General features: G+C 34.6%; 1 protein-coding gene across 1 annotated transcript in view; it reads left to right on the forward strand.

The window, feature by feature from the left end:
• CDH12 (cadherin 12) overlaps positions 1-23753 on the forward strand; it is a 275168-nt gene that overhangs the window by 211828 nt on the left and 39587 nt on the right. Inside the window, exons 5-6 of the mRNA XM_043600771.1 lie at positions 2534-2721; positions 15434-15687. Of these exons, the coding sequence (XP_043456706.1) occupies positions 2534-2721; positions 15434-15687 (442 nt within the window). The remainder of the gene's footprint in view (positions 1-2533; positions 2722-15433; positions 15688-23753) is intronic.

Consider the following 23753-nt stretch of genomic DNA (forward strand, 5'->3'; position numbering starts at 1 on the left):
TATCATGTGAAAGAAGGATGTACAGTACATTGTTCAGCATACTTCCATTACTCTATTTTATCAGGAAAAAAATTCAACACCTTTCTCAACACTTATTGATATACCATGGCATTGAACTATGACTAAGTGTAGTAGAGCTTCAAGGCTTTTGGTGTTTCTTCAGGTTCTTTATCACAATCACCCAAAAGGCAAAAGTGGTGGACGTGTTTCTGACAAGTGATACTTCTACTTAACAGATATTAAGAAAGGAAGAAAAAAAGAAAATAAAAAGAATCACATATATGAGAAGTTTAGTACAAGTTTAAATAACTGTTGCAGGCTTTCCAGCCATGTTAAACAAGAAGTCAGGCATCCTTATATTTGCTAGTAGCTCAGAAGTGCTTCCATACGATCAGTGTTTAGGCTATTGTGAAACACTTAACACTCTAGAAAAGTAGGCTGTAAAAGTCACATTAGGTCCTGCTTATGTGATCATGGCTATTTGAACTCAATTTCACTTGGATACCTGTTGTTACCTTTTTCTTAGACAATGTGTGTACATTGCGACCTGTGACTTTATTCTTCCTCTTTGCTCTGGTAGCCTCCAGTCCAAAGCTACTTTAAATCCTGCAAACTTTGAGCATCTCTATGACAGCCACTGCGTGAAATGTTTAGGGAATAAAACCTAATGAAACATAGTCGTAGCCTATGAAAAGTTGCCAGCTTGATCATGTGATATGACTTATTTAATCAAAATCCTTTCCTAATGCCTATGTAACACTCCATTATTACCACTTGCATTATTGTTATTACTTGCCTATGTTCTGATTTGTTTATTAACTTTTAAATGTGTTCTTTTAGAAAGATTTGCCATACTCCCCTTTGAAGGCAGGTATACTGTTAATTAATTATCAAAATAATTGAACAACTATTTTCAGACTGCTGTAAAAATCTACACTCTGTTTTACATTAAATCAGCCAAATTTAGGTAAATATTTAGATCTTTTAATATTAATTATATTTTTGGATGAGGTACTGTCCATTGAATGTAAACAAGGCTTATTTTAGCAGTATTTGTGCAAGTGGTAGATATCTATGTTGGGGGGGGGTGAGAGGTAGTTGAAAGATTTAATGCTACCAGGGCTAATGAAATTACCCCATTTTGAAACTGTGAAAGAACTATAAGAGAAAAACAAAGTAATTGGGAATAAAATGGAAAATATTTAGCAAAATGTCCACAAGGTGTGATTGAGCATTTTTTCCTCATATTTCTTGAAGCCTATAACCAAAATATTGTAATGCAATTTGATGAATGAACTTCACCATTCAATAAACATTAAAGGTCTTCCTAACTTAATTTCTATGAATGTAACTAGAAGTTCTAAACGAATGAATTACGGTGGTTGCTTTAGCCATGAGAAGGTACAATCCAAAGTACATTAATAGAAATTAAAACTGGAAAGAAGATATAAAAATTAAATTTTGTATTTTGAGTTTAGTTTTGTTTTTGCACTTTTATTTCCTTCCACGCTCTTCCTTTCCTTATTTTAATATAAATAGACTGTCATTTAATCATTTAATATTGATTTTGATGACAAGTCAGTAAAATAGCCTATATCTTTTTCATGTTATGCCATACACAATTTCTAAAACTACTTTAAGCAATGTATATATTTTCATTTTTAGAGGATATTCCAAATTTTCCTGATTCTGGTATATTTTATATAGATAGAAATTTTTCTAGGTTTTTCTGACTCAGTAGCAAATTCATAGTAATGTATGTGCTCCACCTGGTGGTGGAAATAAACATTTCTTTTTTTTTTTTTTTTTAATGCTAAAAAAAATAAATAAATAAATAATGGAGCAGCATGAACTTGATATCCTGATCTTATATGTGTATAAAAGTAGCTTGTAGTATACCCAGGAAAAACTTACTAGATACTAAACACAAATTGAATATTAGTCAATTAATATAGTATACTTAAATCCATCATAGATTAAAATTTTGGTCAACTATCTTACAGGTTTTTTTTAGCTTAATGATTTACACTTACTGAGTACATACTCTCTATGGAATATATAAGAAAAATATAAAAATATATATATATATATATATATATTAGAAAATATAACCTTAACTTTCTATAAATATCTATCAATCTGTCATGTACCTTTATTTTATCTCTGTCTTGTGTCCTGGATTCTACCCTATTGGTACCATTTAATTACATGGATGTTCCTGCCCTTCCATTTATTATTAGGTACACTTTGAGGCTGTTAGTATTTAAAATACTTCCTCACGCTAATTTAAATTGAACACACTTTACTAGTTATAATTCCCAATTAAAATTCTAGAGCAGGACCTATGGAAGTGAAAAGTAAAGTTATTACTCCTACTCATAATTCTTAACTTGACAGCAAATTCCTTTTCGATTTGGCACTATTACGTTCTAAATGTGATTTACTTTAGATATAGTATATTTCTCAAGCCTAGTCATCTAACTATACACTTAACTAACTCCACTGACGGCATGAATTATACATGTCTTATCAGGTATTTTCCATCTGAAAGTTCCCGAGTCTTCTCCTATCGGCTCAGCCATTGGACGAATAAGAGCTGTGGATCCTGATTTTGGACAAAATGCAGAAATTGAATACAATATTGTTCCAGGAGATGGGGGAAATTTGTTTGACATCGTCACAGATGAGGATACACAAGAAGGAGTCATCAAATTGAAAAAGGTACATAGACAAGGTTTTGAACAGTTGATTACCCAATATGTGATTACCCAATCACAAAATGACTAAAAGTTGAAAATGACAGAAATTTTAATTTCCTGAAATGAGCAGTATATTAAATTTAAAAAAGACCAAACGGCTCTGAAGTATTTACTTCCTCAGGTACTTGTATTCTGAAAATCAACAGATACATATTTTTTGTTGAAACAGGTCCATGAATTTATTTATTAAAAAATTCTTACAAGAATTTAATTGTAATTTGATTTTTAATTGTTACAAACTTAAACAAATATATTAATTAAAATAAGATCTAGGGGCTCCTGGGTGGCTCAGTTGGTTAAGTGTCTGACTCTTGATTTTGGCTCAGGTCATGGTCTTATGGTTTGTGAGTTCGAGCCTCATATTGGGTTCTGCACTAACAGCAGGGAGCCTGCTTGGGATTCTTTCTCTCCGTCCCTCTCTGCCCCTCCCCTCTCACTGGCTTTCTCTTTCTCAAAATTAAAACAACAACAACAACAAACATTTAAAATAAAAAAAATAAATTAAGATCTAGAGGTAAATTCTAACCCCACCAGCTTTGGTCTTACCGTCTCATGGCTTTTCTGAGACTATAAACGTCTGTATAAATATCTAATTCACACATTGCTGGTAAAGGTTTATATCACAGTGGAAGAATCCCTATGTCAGTAATCTATACTACTGAGGAATGGAAGAAATGAACAAGGGTAATGCTGGCCTTGAGGAGGTTTTAAGGAGGTAACTGAAAAGAAGGATTAATGAGAGATAGAGAGGAGGAAGGGGAGGGAGAATGAGAGGGAAAGATGAAAGGAGAGGGAGAGGGAGAAAGGGTGGGAGAGGGAAGGAAAGGCGGACTCTGATGGGAAGCCACTGAGTAATGTTAAATAGGTTAGGGGCGCCTGGGTGGCTCAGTTGGTTAAGCAACTGATTCTTGGTTTCTGCTCAGGTCACAATTTCATAGCTCATGATAAGGAGCCACGTGCTGGGCTCCATGCTAACAGCACGGAGCCTGCTTGGGATTCTCTCTTTTCTCTCTCTCTGCCCTTCCCTGCTCAAGAGCATACTCTCCATCTCTCTCTATCTCTCTCTATCAAAATAATAATAATAATAAAAGGGATTAATACAGAGGAGAATCGCAGAAGGGGAGAGCACAATTGTCAATATTAGGCAGGTTATAATCTGTGTTTTGTTGGGGAGTGGCTTGCAGAAGGGTTATGGAAATGTGAGAAAGGAAAATCACAATTATATTTAGGACGTGTAGATTGTTTCCATATCAGTGAAACAAATTATAGGAATTTTTAAGAATGGAGTGTAGGAAGAACAGTGACACTCATTTAATTTAGTACTGTTTTCTCCTCTGCTACAAAGCATGTTGTATTCAACCCAAACTGCAGTATATCATATACATTTAATAACTGCAATTATTTTAACCTACAAGAAGTACATGTGCAGTCATTCCCATGAATGAGGTTGCTGTTTCCAGATTTGCTCAGGCACTCTGAATTTTAACAAAGAAATGATATATATGACAATAAAAACAATATTGAAAATAAACACAATTTTCATATAGATTACTTATCACTTTTTATTTCCACTATTGCACATAAACTGTACCTTTTCTATAAATTAATTTAACCACATGATCCCATTCGGCACAATTACACATTCATGTTTAATTTTCAAAGTACTCTTAAAAACTATGTGTCACATTCTTTACTTTACTCCTTTATTGTTTCTTTATTTTTATCAACTTTACTCCTTTATTGTTTCTTACTTTGCTCCTTTATTGTTTCTTTACTCCTTTATTGTTTCTTACTTTGCTCATTTTTCTCTTTTCTATTCAGTAGAAAGTCAATGAAAAGTCTTATCACTTATTTTTTCTCAAAAAGACTTACTTATACTTAAGTGACTTACAAACATTATACTTATGACTTAAGTGTACTTAAATGACTTACAAACATTAACTTAAATGGAGCAAATATGAATTCTCTTAGTAATAAAGAAAATAATAGAAAATATTTTACATCAACAGTTAATAAAATGTATGTATGAAAATAAGTAAATTTACAAAGTAAAATTGAGGTACAGAGGAGTCAATATTTTGTATGCTATATATTTAAAATCTATATATGCATGTATATTTAAAGTTATACCTATATTTTATATTTATACACAACATTTTATATATTTTTATTTATACATATTTATCATCTGTGCCAATAAAACATTGATGTCTAAGTGTCAATCTGGGAAAATGTGTGGGAAAATGTGTGTTACTTTTTAACACAATTGAAAACATGGCTAACTATAGTCTTTACATACATCAAAATGGCTTGATCTTTGAAAGTAAATATTTAGTCATAGAAATCAATTTTCATAAATATTTACCTATTATACATCCTCACTAAAGCAATAAGAACAGACCTTTTCCCTTTTTAGCTTATGAAAGATTCATAAAAAGAGTCAAATTTTTGAACAATTTTATTTTGCTGCATTTTTTTATTTAATTTTTTGAGACTTCTCTTTCTTAAGGAGATTAAAAAGGATTTATGAAATTATGACATAACGTTGTTAAAATTGATTTACATAATAAAGAAAAACAGTCTGAAATGTGTATCTCCAAGTATAAAAAGTACATTTTTCTTCCTGCAGTGGATGAATAATTGTCCATTTTGCTGGCATAAAATTTGTCATTTAAATAAAGTTCAGTGTCCATAACTAACGTTCACTCCTTCATTCAACAGGTACTGATGGGGAAGTCACTAAATCTGAGAGCCCACTCTGGATTCTGGGTATAAAGCAGTAAACAAAACAGATCCAATCCCTGAACTGAAGCAGCTTCCACTTAGTTGGGAAAGACAGATGATAAATGCAAAATCACTGACAGCAGCTATAAATTCAAGCTTGAAAAGCGTAAAGCAGGGTACAGGGATACAAGTCATTACTGCATGTGGTGGCTCTTATAATGAGGTGGTCAAAAAACGTTTCTCTGACAGGATGAAATTTCAGCAGACTCTTGAATGAAGCAGGAAATGAACCATGTAGTGTCTGAGTGAAGCTCGTTCCAGAAAGATTGGGCAGCAGCTGCAAGGAATCCAGTGGGTTGAGTGCACTAATGAAAGGGTTCCCAGCCGGAAATGAAGTCAAAGGTGCAGAGAAAGGGCCCTTCTTGGAAAGTCCAATAGGCCAGTCAGTCCAAGGACTCGAATTAGATCATGGTATGGGAAAGCCCAGGGTGACTTTAGATCTAAATTACCTCTATCCTTGTAAAGCTGGGATACTGTGGTGTTCTGAGAATAATGACTAGGAAGTAAGGATAGAACTAGACCAGTTACAAACCTACAGAAATAATCCCAGGAACCGTTGATGGAGGTATGGACCATGCCTTGCGTAGTAATTGAGGTTGTGAGAAATGGTGAGATTCTGGCGACATTTTAAAGGGACAGCCAAAAAATATTTTCATAAAAATTCTGATCATCCAGCAAATTACCAAAGAATTGAATAGATTTGTTCTTAGTGTTGTAATTTGTCTTAATGTCTAAGTGAGGAAAACCTAGAGGCAATCTTTTGGAAAGGACAATTGTAGCTTGCAGAGTTCATCTATTAAATCTCAAAAAAAGACAAATATCCCAGGAGATCACTTCTGTAACAAAGTTCTAAGATTACCTATCATCTGTCTACCTACCTACTTACATACCTACCTACATATCTATCTGCTGTATGTATTATATTTTGTGTGTTTGTACAAATATGTACGTGTAGAATTATGACTTGATTAAACATGGCAGAATGATTTCTTGAAAATAAAACCATTAGAAAAATTCTGTTGAATAGAGCCCATGAGAAACTCAAAATTAATTTAAACAACTGCAGTTCTTTAGAGTTTTGGGGGAGGGGTGAAGAATGTATTATAGAATTAGTTTTGTGTATATTCAGTAAGTTCTCAGAAAAGTTTACCTTGTAGTTACCTTTAGGAGTCGTAGAAAAATTAGGTGTGTGATGATAAATAAATATGTAAACATCAATGGCACTATTCCAGTTACATGGTGATCTTTAAATTAGTTTTTTTAGGGGCGCCTGGGTGGCGCAGTCGGTTAAGCGTCCGACTTCAGCCAGGTCACGATCTCGCGGTCCGTGAGTTCGAGCCCCGCGTTGGGCTCTGGGCTGATGGCTCGGAGCCTGGAGCCTGTTTCCGATTCTGTGTCTCCCTCTCTCTCTGCCCCTCCCCCGTTCATGCTCTGTCTCTCTCTGTCCCAAAAATAAATAAACGTTGAAAAAAAAAAAATTAGTTTTTTAAAAAATCTCCCTTCAACATCTCAGCATAAAATTGTAAAAAAGGGTTTTAATTAAAACCAAATTCATGCAGGAATTATGTTGTTAATGCATTTAGAAAGTCCAAAATATATTCTACCTTTGAATATGTAGCTATTTGATAAATATCAGTTACTTTAATTGTTTGGCTAACATTGAGTATGATATTTTGTTTACCGAGTTTTTCTTTTCTGAACTCAATAAACAAAACACTGAGTGTTGTATGTAAGTGATGAATCACTAAATTGTCCTTCTGAAACCAACACTACACTATATTTAACTGGAATTTAAATGACATCTTAAAATAAAATAAAATAAAATAAAATAAAATAAAATAAAATAAAACAAAATACAAAGTTCTCTGAAGCACATATTCTCGTTATTGTTTTATCTCCAAAATCTTTATTTGCTTTCCCTTTACCATTTCCCCTCTCTCTTTCTGAGGAGGGTGTAAGTGGATAAAAATGATAGTCAGGTTTATATGAGCAGAGAAGAATGAAAAAAAAAAACTTATTAATTTATTTTTTAACGTCAGCCTGCATTCAATTTATGAGCCCTATGACATAATGTTATTTCACTGTGTCACATTGAATTCAGAATAACATTATGAAACTTTACAAATCTTCTTAAGGCACAGGCTATTGGTAAAAATAAAACAAAACACACAAAAAAACTACCCTTCGTCTACACTTACGTCACATTGCATCGAGCAAAATTTAAACAAATAGAAAGTACCCTATATGTTCTTAAGTATTATAACATTAAAAACACTAACAAAATCAAAATAATAGCTGATAAAAGTTTCATCCCATCTAAAAATTAGGAGATAGGCTACATTTAAAACGAGAGCATAAAGCATTTTAAATTGAGCAATTTTATTCTTAATTGAAAAAGGAAAGGAAATATATTTTACTCTAGTTTTTTTTTTCTACTGCAGAACTGAGAAGAAATATAATTTATTATATAATTACATAGTTAACAGATATAAATATAAAATTACGTGAGTTAAAAACATTGAGGGACTAAAAATAGAAATATATTTATAGAAGCACTGTAATTTCCTTGTTACTATTAAGAAATAAGAGCAATTAAAATACTGTCGTCAACATTTAAGTTCTGTAAAAGGACAATTTTATTATCTTCCATAATTTCTCAGTTCTCTACCATTTCTACAAAAATGTCTGTTGGTAACTAGGAAATAAAGAGTGCATGTTTAAAGTAAAGAATGATGAGGTGATTTCCTCTCTATTTTCAAATAAGTAAAACTTTTGGTTTAAAAAAGAATTCTTACTCTTTGATGTTAGTTGGAAATATTATTTCATTCCAAATAAACATAACTGTTTTCACACTGAATCCAAAGCAAAATTATTTTTTTCCCGTAAAAAAAGGAAGTAAAATGTTGTATTCTTTACCAGGATTTTTAGTAAATAGGCTAAGCTCTCAGCGGGTCCCACTGAACCATTCATATTTTACTTAGGTCCTGTTGGTAAAACTCATTTTCTTTTTGAAGTCAAATGGCAAGGAAAGGCTTTCACACCAAATGATTTGGTGACGAGCACCACCGTGTGGTTAATTTTTGAATAACTCTAAGGGGAAAAAGATGAAAAAATTTGGAATCGCTTATTTTATGTAGCCAAACATACACCTTTATTAAGTTTAAGACACTCTTATTTTTAGCCAGTCTGACATGCTTAAGTTTAAAGAAAAACAAAGGTGGTGTTCTTTATTTGTTTCTGTAAATATGATGTCCCAGTTTTTGTAAATACTTGTCATCACCTTTTCTTTTAAACATCTTAACTTTGCTAATCAGTCTTATAAACTCTACACTGGCTCCTAGACTGAAATTACCAAAGCAGCTCGTTTTGCTTCCCATCAGGCATTTAAAACTGTGTGTTCTATAGTCTGTTCAAACTCAGAATGACCAAAGTCAAATTCCTTCTCTTCTCCCAACAAGAGCGATTCTGTTCATGTCTTCTCCTTCCTAGATAAGGCTCCACTTCCTCTCCAGTTTCGTAACCCCCAAATCTAGACTTTTTTCTTATGTTGCTTCTCTTGCCATCAGCTTCCTTGTGACAAATAGGACGTAAATCCTGGCCACTAATTTCTCCTGAACATGGGTTAAAATGTCCCTCTTTCTCTGCCTACTGGGTTGCCATGCATCCTCCTGGTTATTCCTTCTACCACTGCTATGGCCATTCTCTGAATATATTCATTTAACTTACCCTTTCCTCTATGAGTGGTTGAAACCTAACTCTGTTCCTCTTACTCTCATGCTAAAGTCCTTTTTTTGTTTCCATCATTAGTAAGATATCAAGCAAATCGTCTGTTTTGTATTATCATCTGCTGCACACATGAATAAGCACGCACATATATACAGGCTATTTTCCAACCACACGAAATTCACTGCGATTTCTACCAAATGCACTAGTCTTCCTTTTGCACAGAAGACACTGCCCCACATAAGTTTCTTAGTTGATTCTTTCTGTTGTTGTTGTTGTTGTTGTTGTTTTTAACTATCTCCCATGTCTCATACCAAAGACTTTCATGAGTCCCTCAGGCAAAGCTGATCACTTCTTACTTTCTTCCAAAACGTCAGCATTTCTTTCAAACACCTATGATACTTATAGCATTAATACTTTAAACACATCTATTATTCCTACTATATTTGAGCCCCCTAAAGGCACTTTATCCTATCTGTATTTGTGTTGTCACAATAAAGGACATTCTTGAAATATACAGGGTGTTTAAATTTTTTATTGACTACAGAACAAATGCATTGTGTTGGTTTATTGTTTTAATTTATGACGCATTATTTTTTAGTTCTCAGCACTATGTAAGGTTTAACGTATTTTATAAATTACTTAGAAAAATAGTGTTTTACTGATTATGCATATGAGAAATAAGAAACTCAAAGAAAAAAGGTAACTTTTTCAAAGTTGAACAGCTTGTAAATTATAGTATGTTTGAAAAGCATATTAACTGTTATAACTATTGTTACCAACAATATATGTTAGAAGTAAAATGTGAGAGGGGCCCCTGGTTGGCTCAGTCAGTTGGGCCTCTGACTTTTTCTCAGGTCATGATCTTACCGTTCATAAGTTCAAGCCCCTCATCAGACTCTATCCTGACAGCTCAGAACCTGCTCAGGAACCTGCTTTGGATTCTGTGTCTCCCTCTCTCTCTGCCCCTCCCCCACTCATTCTCTCTCTCTCTCTCTCTCTCTCTCTCTCTCTCTCTCTGTCTCTCTCTCAAAAATAAACATTAAAAAAAAGAGAAGTAAATTGTGAACTTGGTTATTCAAGAAAGCTCAAAAAATAATTGGCCTCCCTAGATGATCATGATCTATACTGTGTGTGCATGTAAAACACGTATTTTACTTAAGTATTTATAAAAGTTAATGTAATCTTTCATTTTTAGGGTAAAATCTTTCATTTACCCCAAACCCTTAACTAGAAGCACTAGAGTTTCTGTCAGTATTCTTTTTTGTTTTGTTTTATCTTGCTGAATTAGTTACTGAATTTGTGCCAAAAAGTATCATCACTAAAATATGGGCATAGAGTGAATAATGCCCATGATTCTTAAATTAATTCATTAAAACTATCAAAAATTCGTAGTGCTACAAAAATCTTGAGTCTAAATTATGCCCACAAAAATTAAAGGCATTTCTAACAAATAGTTCTGTGACAAATTTATGTAGAGGTAACTTTTAGGAAGTACATGTTTCTTCACTTTAATAATTTTATTTAGAAAATACGTTTTTTGTCTGGTCATTCCATTGGGTTTCGTTCTTTTTTTTTTTTTTTAAACTGAAAGACCGTTGAAATTTGTCAACAACTAAAATTCAGGTTTTAAAAATGGCCACATTTGACTTGTTTCCCTTTTTTGTTGGGGAATTTTTACCTAATCATGTAACAACTTTTATGCGTCAAATAATTAGTTCATGGGGTCATGATCATTAGGTCATGATCTCCTGGATTGTAAGTTCAAGCCCGGTGTCGGGCTCCGTGCTGACAGTGCTGAGTCTGTTTGAGATTCTCTCTCTGCTCCTCCCCACTCTCCTTCAGCACGCAGGCTCTCTCTCTCTCTCAAAAATAGGTAAATAAACTTAAACAAAAATAATTACCTCTCTAGTTTTTAGTAAGTTGCTGAGTTGAATTCCTTCCTCAACAGTGATAGGATAAACAAACTGCCATCTACCCCCAACACACAGAACATGATCTGACCCCCAAGTTTTACACTTTTCCATACCATTTATTGCCACCCAACATGGTACATATTTTGCCTATGTATCTTATTGTTGTCCATCAACTCCTAGAAGACAGCAAACTCCACACAGGTGGTGATTTTTGTCTGCTTTGCTCAGTTCTAGCATGGGTAATCATGTCTAGAACGTGGTAGGATGTTCAAGAAATATTTAGTGAAAGGTATAGAATTTATTCTATGGCATTTAACCTTTGCTCACCTTCCATCAGGGTCATTAGCTTCTAACTTCCCCATGCGTGGTTCTTCTTATCTCAGTTCCTATCATTATTACATCCTCAGGAATGCATTTCCTGGGTGCCTGGGTGGCTCAGTAGGTTAAGAGGTCGATTTGGCTCAATCATGCATGATCTTGTGACTTGTGGGTTTGAGCCCCATATCTTGTTCTCTGCTGTTGGCATGGAGCCCACACTTTGGATCCTGTCTCCCTCTCTCTGTCCCTCCCCCGCTCAAGCTCACTCTCTGTCTTTGTCTCTCTCAAAAATAAATAAACATGAAAAAAATGCACTTCCAATGTGCCCTATGTAATTATGTTTCCTCGTGTCTTATTACCTCATTTTCCTCATACATCTTAACACTAGCTGAAAATGATGTACTTACTAATTTTGTTGTTGTTGTTGTTGTTGTTGTTGTGGCCATCCTTTTCTACAATATAAGGCTTGTGATAAAATGGACTTCATTTAACTTGTTAACCACTCTATTCTCAACACCAAACATTTGATTTGATCAATGTGAATTTAAATTGATGTGAATAAATCAAAGAAGTACGTGCAGATATCATCTATGAATGATTTTCTATGTAACATGAGTTGTGGTCAAGTTCTGGAATAAATTGTTATGAAACAGAAAGTGCCAGCAACAAATAAATAAATTGGTTACCATGTCGATCATAAAACTAAGTTTTGGGAAACTTAATTTTCCTTGAAAATGACGCTTGATCAGAAAATCTTATCTTTGTAGCACACCCTGGCACAAAGAAATTACTTTGTAAGATCTTTTCCGTCTTGTCTTTTCATCATGGTTCAGGCTGGTATAAGTCTGTTTTCTGCTTGTCCTGAAAGGCACCTACCCTGATTTGGATAAAGGTTCAGCCTTCAGTCATTTGGATTGATTGAAAATATTTCCTTCCATTGGCCATTAAGAACCACTATATGATTGAGAAAGTAGAATCTTATTACTGAAGAATACATTGTGTTGAGTGATGACTTTACTCTGTTGGCAAAATAATACCGATACGTGTTAACCATAAAAATTGAAGCAATATAGAGGAGGAAAAAGTAAAGACAGATGGAAGTGTGGGTCAGAGGATACCGTAACTGGGTCCTCTGCTGAAACCTCAGCGCCTCTCAGGCTGAAACCAAGGCGTCGGCTGGGGTGCCATCTGATTTGAAGCTTAGAGACACTTTCCAAGCTTATTGGTTGTGGGCGGAGTTCATTTCTTTGTGACTTTATGACTGAGGTCGGTATTTCTTGCTAGTTATTGGCTAGGTTTCAGTGTCAACTCCGGTAGGCGCCCCTTGAGGACTTGCCAGGTGGTTTCTACCCTCGTGAGTTTACTTCTTCAAGGCCAGGAGGAAATTATCTGCACTGCCTTTTTTAATTTATTTTTATTTTTTAAGTTTATTTTAACCATCAGGTGGGAGTGGCACCTTAATCAAGTAGGTAAATAAAATGAATAAAATGTAGATCTTGTCTAGAAAGAAGTTGCCCAATCATGTAGATAATCAGGAGCATTTTGATGTCTAGGAGAAAGTAAGGGCAGAGGAGGGGAACACATGGTATTAGTGGCTATATTCTGAGACAGAAGTGAATTCTGGCCCCCGTCCCCCCAAAGGGGTAAGTATAAGCTAGGACAGCTCAGTTAGCTTTCTAGGCAAAAGGACCCAAGGTGATCATGTCAAAATAATCTTACGTTAGAAGATAGGGGTCAGTATGATGGAAAATCATATTGTTTCACATTCATAGAGCATTTAGGGTTTATAAAAACAGGAAATATATTTTTCTATGTCCTTTAATTTGAATGACCTAGCACAGCCCTCTTTCTACACATCGGTCTCTCTCATTCATTAAACGAGATGACATGTTTCTCACTAATTTCTGAGTTTGTTGAATGCAGAAAAAGCAAATCTTGTTTGTCATTGCACCCAGGAAGCATTCCAAGCCTCACCACCATGTAGGCTGTTGATATTTTTTAAATTAATTCAATATTAAATGGCTTAATTTTGTTAGATATTTCTTCTTTTTCTCAGCCTAAAGTTACCATTTTAATAATTTGAATTTTGTTAATTCCACTGAGACACTATTACAATAAGCCTAACTGAGGTTCAAAAGGATATCCCTTTAATATTTAAAAATGGTTTTCCTATCTTGCTTTGATCTTTATTCTACGTAAACATTCTCAGTAATTGTTAACAGTTTCATATTTTCTGCTTGAATAATGCTTTGCTGTCCTATTCTGGCAATTGGTTTTTGTTGTTGTTGTTTGTTGTTTTGTTTTGCTTTTTCATGATTTTGATTCCTTTAACAAAACACAGTAGTCGAGCTGTAGGCTTATCGAAATAGCATGATGGGACTACCTCCTTTTTCGTTCTTGATATTATGTTCCTATTCATTTAACCAATAGCTAAAATATCAATGATGGCATATTATGCATGCCATTATTTACTTTTATTGGCTTAATGATAAATTGAAATTCTTAACAAAACAGATGGAAATTGAAGAAAATCAATATCATATTGACATAATATAATAGGCAAATAAGCATGAGACAAGTCACTAAAAATACATAAAAAGATAAAAGAAAACATTGAGCGCAAAGCAGATAAAAAATGAATAAAATTGGACAAATTAGATAAATAAGGGAATAATTACAGGGAAAATAAATATAGATTCCCCTGAATGAAAATGATTGTGAACAGAACTTAATGTCACGTCTCGGTGGTGTTACTATTTGCTCTAATAAACTCCATGGAATTGTGAGAGTTTTTGAGGATTTCTCAGGGATTTTTTAAAATTTTCCATTTTCATCCTCAGAGAAAGTGCATGAAATTATGGTCTTATCTTTAAGGGAGAAATAGATCTCCCTTATTTTCCCCAGGTGTGCTGAGACAAAAAACAGATCTGTTGACACAGCAATTAGCAAGTCATTGGAGTCATAGCAGAGGGAATTAATTTAGAAAACAGAAACTACTAAAGGTCCCTGAAAATCTCTATGTTAATGTTAATTTCATATTGTCTTAGTTTTTCATAGGTGATGAGAAGGGAGAGCCATTGACTCTAAAGTTTATATAAAGCACCGTGGCAACCCCATATTTCCAGAATGTAATATTTTCAGTTATTTGTAACATAAAACAAATATTCATTATAAAAGTGAAAGTAAGTAGTAGTAACATATTAAAATAGAGAATCAGTGACTTCTGGACAAATGACTTCCAAACATCATGTTTCACAATTGTGTTTAATTTGATCATATATGTTCAAGGTAAAAGATTGGTAAAATATCCTAATGATGCATTACAATGCCTACTAATTATATATACAATGCTGAGAACACCAAAGACCAAAACTCTATAATTACCACTGTGTATGCTTTAAATCCTGACAGAGTCCTTTTTTTTAGTGAAAATACTTAAACAGTAAAAAATATTTAATAAAAAATTATATTACTGTCAAAATAAGAAGAGTAGTTCAAGAAAAAAAAAAACATATTTTGTTGTACCAAATTTTAAACTGGAATGTAGACTGTCCTAGCTATCCAATTTCAATTTTATTGTATTTTAATTATAGCTTAATTCCACTAGATGTCAGTATTGTATAAGATCAGAAAATAACTTGCCTTAAAATTTCTCTTGGTGTTTTAACTGCTCCTACAAAATGAATAAGCCCTACTTAAGCATGTATGTGCACATACGTGCCATTTTAGTATATGCAACTAATTATCGTTACAAGTTACCCAGAATAATCTACAAGAGCGTGATTCCAAAAATGTGTCTTTACCCACTAATTACAAGTTTTGAAACCGATTCAGAATTGGTATTACCTTGCAAATGTTCTGAAACAATGTTCACCATCTTTGCCACATTCTATATGCATGCACCTCTTCATTTTCGATTTGTCCTTATTCCAGCCATTAGATTTTGAAACAAAGAAGGCATATACTTTTAAAGTAGAAGCCTCCAACCTTCACATTGACCACAGATTTCACTCCGCGGGCCCTTTTAAAGACACAGCCACAGTGAAGATCAGTGTGCTGGATATTGAGGAACCACCGGTGTTTAGCAAGCCGCTCTATACCATGGAGGTTTATGAAGACACTCCAGTTGGGACCATCATCGGTGCTGTCACTGCACAAGACCTAGATGTGGGCAGTAGTGCTGTTCGGTAAGAAAAAGAAACTTTTCATTTTCTGTGTGTCGGAAGAGAAAGGAAAAACAATGCTCTGTCCAAACCTGCATGGATGATTGAGTTTGGGGAAAATGTTATGCCTTCGCATGATACGTATTAGAGGAAAAGCCACAGGATTTGAACAAAGACATCTGCTATCAGTCCCTGTAGCAGTGGCTTAACAGTGGCATGATGGTGAACATGTTACTCAAGCTAACCAGTCGCAATTTTTCATTTGTAAAAGGCATTTATTAATACAACCTCAAAGGATGAATTCCCATGATTCATGATATGGAGATACTTTCACAGTACCTGAAGTATAGTAGACATTTAATACATTTTTTCAATTACTCAAAAATCTCTGTCTCTTGCCGGAAGTTAATGTTTGAGAGAGATGGTTTGACCACTTGCCATTTACAGTTCATTTTCTTCACTGACAATTGTGTCCACTGATGAAAGCAGTTAGAGCCAGTTCTAGGGTAAGATGAATTATGGAATTGCTCAAAGCCCAGACGTTACAAAGAGCTCCTTTTGCTATAAGGCTGCTGGGTAGTGAGTCAACAAAGCCATCGGTAGAGTAAGAAAATAATCTCTCTCTCTCCTTCCTCCCGAAACCCATACATTCCATTTGTACTACTACTGAAACAGTAGGATTTCCCTTTCCCTCACTTATACATTGATTCTGCAACATAGTTTGAGATTTCCTATTGATTCAACTCTATTTCTTCTGAACCTTTAAATTCCCTGCTAGCTGCCCATATCCCACATGCATACAAGCACTGGGAAACCAAAAAAAAGAAAAAAGTAGAAAAGAAAGAGAGAGAACAGTGTGTGATTTGTTCTGAATCTTCCACCTCTAAGGGGTTAAACCTTCATATACAAAATCAGACCAAAGAAAAGTTGGCTTTTGATGCAAAAACACTATTGACCTAAGGAAAATATATAGACACATATCTTATAAGACTTTCTGTCATGGGGCAATAATACAAAAATGCATAAATCATTCAGTGGTTACCTCAACACATTCATAGCATATAGGAAAGTCTCAGGAAATGGCTTGAGAGCAGGTAAGCCTTGTTCTTTGTATTCATATGAATCTATCTCCCAAGATGGTCTGAGTATTCCTCTTCTCGAAACATGTCAGTGGTCAGGAGAGAACGCTAAAGAAGCACCATTTGTCGTGGGAAAGAGAAGAGAAATAGAAACTCCTGAGTGCCCCTACATGTCAGGTTGAATGCTGGTTAATTTCCTCATTGGATTCAAGTTGTTGTTCTACATGTCCATTTTACAACATGACTCACACTCAGTTAAACTCCAGAAGAGCGTGTTTATTACTAGTGTTTGTAGAAGCGTTCTCAAGAATCAGCTCTATTAGCAGCTGTTATATATTAACCTGTCATCATTCATCAATCCTATTCTTAAGACCACAAGTGTGCTGTTGATAATTGTGAAACTGGGAAATGCCTCGTGAGTAGATTCACGGGGAATTTCGAGAATATAAACAGTTACAGAAGAAATATTGAAGGCTGTAAAGAAAGTAGTAGGTAAATAAATATGGATTGAAATTCTCTATGATACATACAGTAAATGAGAATTCTGGAACATAGTGAAACATGACATCTAGAGAACATGCTAAGTTATTTAATTTACTGTATGTTCTATCTTTGAAGACTGATCAAAGCATGATGGGATCAAAATATTTATACAATATGAACTTAATGCAGTATGTCAAAAACAAAACCAAACAAATCAGAGAATTTATAAGGAAACCCACCACCTGGCAAAGGTGGGAGGGTGGTGAGGGTTTCAGATTTCCAAATACAAGAACATGTTTAGAGTTAAGATCCTGGTGTGAGGAATAAAGGAAAGCTATGTTTTAGAGAAACAATTCAACTGTAAGACTGGTCTTGTTGTTGTTGTTGTTGTTGGGGGGGGGAGGTTACTGTCACGCGAGCTAGTGTCCGACAAGAGCTACTGTATATGGAAGAAAGCGGCATCACTAGTCTTCCTTCTAATGGGTAGCAGCCTGACTCACCAAAGCTGTAGACACAGATGGATCTAATTGATCCCCGTGAGGGGTTGTCAAAAGACAGAGCCGCTTTTGAGTCAACATGAAAGCTCTCTTCCTTCCGTGTCCTTGGAGTAAACAATAAGCTTGAATCGTGTCAGTTGAGGAAACATAGGGTATGAATCATCGTATTTTGGGCCTGAAAACATGTTTGCTCACTTAGAAATGGTAGTAAAAAGATGTTGTGAAAAATAAGCATCAAAGTGTGAAATTACCTAACATTTAGGTACACATTGTTTCCCTTTGCTTCACTGTCTTTTCACAGGGTTACCGTACGAGGCATTAATTCAGGGCTACATTATTCCATACCAGTGGGTATTTTATCACCTTTTTAAGGTTTATTTATTTATTTTCAGAAGAGAGAGAGAGAGAGAGAGACCACAAGCGGGGGAGGGGCAGAGAGAGAGGGAGAGAGAGAGAATTCCCAGCAGGCTTCATGCTGTCAGTGCAGAGCTCGATCCCATGTACCGTGGGTTCATGACCTGAGCTGCAATCCAGAGTCGAATGGTTAACTGACTGAGCCACCGAGGCACCCCAGTATATTATTTTATTATCACTGAGCCCAGAATAAAGAACCAGAATGCAATGGCATTAAGCAAGGATTAAAACAATTTTGAGGAAAGGTACAGTTGGGTGTGATAACTCCAAATGTAGTTGACCCTTGAACAATGTGGGGGTTAGTGGCTCTAACCCTCTGCATAGTTGAAAATCCACACATAACTTGACTCCCCAAAATCTCTAATAGCCTACTATTGACCAGAACCCTCATGATTAATGTAAGCAGCCATTAACATATATTTTGTATGTTATATAGATTATATACTGCATTCTTAAAGTAAGCCAGAAAAATAAAACGTATTAACAAAAGCATGAGGATGATAAAATACATTTACAAAACTGTTTTGTATGTATCAAAGAAGACCCTCATATAAGTGGACCTGTGCCGTTGAAACCTGTGTTGTTCAGGAGTCAACCGTATACCATATCTGGTCCCCCCCATCCCAAGCTTAATTTCTCGTTATTGTTTCCTTTACTCTTCTAGCCTTTGCTATTAGACACATTGATTTCCTGTCTCTAATGTTCTGTGTCCTTTGACCCTCTTATTATATAGTTAATGAGAACAGTTTCTTGTGAGTCAAGTGAGAATGAGTTTGCCCACCACTGGTGAAGTGAGGGATTGTCACAACAGTAGTCTCTTAAGCTTAGAAATGAAATTTAATATATATGATCACTATTCAGTTACATGAAAATTAACATTTGTCTTGAGTATGAATGATTTGAGCTACAGAGAGATTTTAGTGGATAATTTTGTTCAGTCTGCCATGTTTCTTTTGTTACAAAGACGTAAACTTCTTAGTTATCCTATGAATTTTAAAAGAAAATTTAATCTAATTAATTTTATGTATAAAATGGGAAAAGGGATAATTCAATTCTAAACTCAATCTATGTAAGAAGTATGGGATGATAAGAATCTGATGACTCAAAGTAAAATGTATTTTGTGCATATAAACTTCCATATATAAATTCAAAATTACATAATTTAATTGAACAACTAAAATGTTCCTTATTCATGTAAACTTCTGTTTAACGGTATTTCTAACCAAAACCTACCACTTAAATCAAGTAGTAAAATCAATTAATAAACAGAAAACCATTATCAATTACCATAAGTAGATTGTGATATTTAAAATAATTAATAACTTGTCATTAAAATAGAAATGTTTATCTGTGTCCTGCTTAAAATTATCTTAAATCCTAAATTTGGTCTGTTCACCAGAGTTTTGGGAAAAAAAAATCTGTAATCAACTGGCATTGATTTTTTCATCATGAATTAAGAGACTATCAGTGTAGCTGATTTTTATTTGAGAGACATTTCCAATACATCAAAAATCTTATATGGACAGGAAGTTGAGCTCAACTACAAAACACCCTTAGGAAGTGAGAGGAAAAAGAGACCCAGCTTATCAAATACCATCTGGTAGCAACATATATAATTTATTTTCAGTGGTAATTAAATGATAAAAATTCGGGGTGCCTGGGTGGCTCAGTCAGTTGATCGTCCAACTTTGGCTCAGGTCATGATCTCATGGTTCCTGAGTCCGGGCCCCGCATTGGGCTCTGTGCTGACAGCTCAGAGACTGGAGCCTGTTTCTGATTCTGTGTCTCCCTCTCTCTCTCTGCCCCTCCCCCTCACGCGCTGTGTCTCTCTCTGCCTCTCAGAAATAAAGAAAAAACTAATAAAAAAAGATTTGAAAAAATGGTAAAAATTCAGAGGTGTCTGGGTTGCTCAGTCAGTTGAATGTCCGATTTTGGCTCAGGTCATGATATCATAGTTCGTGAGTTCAAGCCCCACATGGACTCACTGCTGTCAGTGCAGATCCCACGTCAGATCTTCTTTCCCCATCCTCCCATTTTTGCGCTCCCTGTCTCTCAATAACACGAAACAAAACAAAACAAAAAGCAGGCAAAACTTCAAAATTCAAAAAAGTCGCCCACTCCCAGACATTAATACATTCAGCCTCTTCTGCAGTGTCTAAATTCCACATTCCCCTTTTCCCCCTAAGTTTCTTTGAATTTTTCCATAATACCAGGTTCTCTCTACGTTTTCTTCTCATATTTACATCATTTGTATGCCATATCTTTATTTTTTCACATCTTTAATTTTTCATTCTCCACTTTCATTTTCATTTATTTAGTGAGATTTTTGTACGATTAAATGATGAGGTATTGGTATAATTTTTTTTTTACATTTTAATCTATTTATTAAGTTTTTCATAGATGTCTTGCATTTTTTTGATGTTTATTTATTTTGAAGGAGAGCATGAGGGGGAAGGGGCAGAGAGAGAAGGAGACCCAGGATCCAAAGCAGGCTCCAGGCTCTGAGCTGTCAGCACATAGCCTGACACAGGGCTTCAAACCATGAGCTGTGAGATCATGACCTGAGCTGAGGTCAGATGTTTAATTGACTGAGCCAACCAGGCACCCCAGATTTTTACATTTTAGCATTTTTAGAGAAGTTTAAGTTCACAGCAAAACTTAAGTTTTCAGAGGTTTCCCCGATATCCCTTGCCACCACACATGCATAGGCTCCTCCATGACTGATGTCCACCAGAGTCGTACGTTTGTTCCAACTGAACCTACACATCATAATCACCCACAGTCCATAGTTTACCTTAGGATTCACTCTTGTTTCTGTACATTCTGGGGGTTCAAGTAAATGTATAATGACCTGTATCCATCAGTAGACATCATACAGAGTATTTTCACACTAAAATCCCCCAGGCTCTGCCTATGCATCCCTCCCCCAGCCCTACCAAGCCCTGTATGTCAATTACATGTTTATTGCCTCTATAGTTTAACTTCTCCAGAATGTCATATAGTTGGAGTCATAGAGTATGTAGGCTTTCCAGATTGATATCTGTCTCTTAGTAACATACATAAAAATTCCTTCCTACCTATTTATGGCTTCCTAGGCCACTTCTTTTTAGTGTTGAATACTATTCTGTTGTCTCGATGTACCAGAGTTTATTTGTCCACTCACTTACTAAAGAATATCTTAATTACTTTCATGTCTTGGCAATTACTGATGAAGCCATATAAAGATCTATGTGCAAGTTTGTATGTGGAAATAAATGTTCAGCTCCTTTGTGTCAATACCAAGAAGTGCGTTTGCTGGAGCATATGGTGAGATAATGCCTAGATTTGTACGAAGCCACTACTTTGTTATCTAAAGTGGCTGCGCCATTTTGCATTGCCACCAGCAATGAATGCAAGTTCTGGTTACTCCACACCCTCACCAGCATTTGGTGTTGTCAGCATTCCAAAGTTGGGACATCCTGATAGGTGTGTAGTAATATCTCATAGTTGTTTTAATTTGCTGATGAAAGAGCTTGATAGGACATCTTTTTACATGCCTATTTGACATCTGTATAGCTTCTTTGGTAAGATTTGTTAAATTCTTTGACCAGTTTTTAAAATAAGTTTTTGTTTTCATGTTGTTGAACTTTATGAATGCTATTTTTTTTCCCCAGTGCAATCAAAATGAGCAGGGAATTTTAGTAAGGGTTGCCTTTCTTTCACAGTGTCAACTCCAGATAAGATCCTATTGTAAGCCGGACATTTTGATGGATGAACAGCTTGATAAAAGCATGTCTAAAGCTTTATATACTCAATTATCCAAGTTTCTGCCTAATGGCTGCCCAAGAATATCAAGCAGATATTATAGATATGCAAATAAAGTCATTGATAAACATATACAACTCAGATATACCATTAAGTGATGTTCACCTCAGAATTAGCATTCAGAAATCTGAAAATGAGATTCACCAAAATTCACCCTTTCTCTTTACCTTTGTTCACACAATTCTATTCCCTACATAAAATAGTTTCTCACTCTCTATTTCATCTTCTTCATCCTAGAATTCTGCCATCTTAGGTGGCAAAGCCATATATATATGAATAGGCAATAATATACACACACACACACACACACACACACATACACATATATATATGTGTGTGTGTGTGTGTGTGTGTGTGTGTGTGTATATATATATATATTCTAACTCACTTCTCCTTCCTCTCAATCTTGTGTTTTTCCTATCTTTCATATTCACTAAAGACACCAACCATATTGAACTCTATCATGGTACCTACCATTTTTAGCTTATTGAATAAATATGTATTCACTTTTTAACCACCATCCACAAATACATGAAATAAAAAGATACTTGATAGTAATATTTCCTTATTCTCTTACATACTACATGTAAAATTCTCTTAATATATTTATACTAATATATAATAAAATGTATTAATGAAATGTAGAGTATGTATGTATGTATATATGTGCATTTGATTTTTCCAAATTGACCATAAACAGATCTAGGTATATGAACATAATAGGTCTTTTGGTTTTTTAAAGGCTTGAAGACCTGGGTGTTTAGATATAATCTTTATTGAGCTTTATCTCTATATTATTATCTCTATATCTCTCTATATAGAACCATCTTAACACAATGCAGTCAAGAGTATACTCTTTCTTCCTCCTTCTCCTCCTCCTCCTCTCCCTCCTTCTTCTTCTTCTTCTTCCTCTTCTTCTTTTTTGTAAATGTTTTTTCAGATCCTTAGCTTTTATAGAGTTAATGGAAGCTAAATGTCATCAGTACATTTGCCAGTAGACACCATACAAAAATCAGCTTTGGACAAATAATTCTCTTGAGGGTCCTCAACACAACACAGTAGTAAAAAAGTCAATAGGGCAGCCTCACCAGATATTAACACTTAAAGCTGCTACTGTATGACTAAATTCCATAATTCTTTCTACTTTTTCCCTGAGTTTCTTTGAAATATTCCATAATATAAGGTTCTATCTGCTTCCCCCATATCTATCATTTGTACATATTGTCCCTATTTTTTCATTTAATATCTTCTGTATTCTTTATAGTTATTTTCCCTGCATCTTTCTAGTGATCTAAAAATTTGCAATATATATTTTGGTGATACTTAATCCTAGGTAGTGTTAAAGGTCAGGTTGTCTCCGCTTAGAATTAATGAAGTGATTCATGAAAGATAGTTTCTGATAAAGATAGTAACACATGATTTCTTTTTCTTAAAGTGAGGTTTAAAAATGTTTCATTATGTAGAGTCCAATTTCTCATTTTGTACAACTCTAATCACCCTTTTGTATTCTGGTTTTTATTATTTAGCAGAGAGCAAACTAATTTTATATTTATGGACTGTTTTCTTAGAAAATACTGAAGACTCAGATAGCAATTGGGAGAAAACATTTTATCCGTAAGGTTATATAAAATATTCATTAAGATAAAACAGTTAATCCTTTTTGAGCACTGCTTGCCTTATCTCTTTACTTTAGCATTCACAATGTGAATTTTAATATATATATATATATTTGCAAAAGACACATCTGATAAAGGACTGTTGTCTAAAATATACAAGAATTCTTTAAAGTCAAGGGTGAAGGAGATGAAATAGA

Source organism: Prionailurus bengalensis, chromosome A1 (assembly GCF_016509475.1).
Source record: "Prionailurus bengalensis isolate Pbe53 chromosome A1, Fcat_Pben_1.1_paternal_pri, whole genome shotgun sequence".
NCBI classification, from domain to species: Eukaryota; Metazoa; Chordata; class Mammalia; order Carnivora; family Felidae; genus Prionailurus; species Prionailurus bengalensis.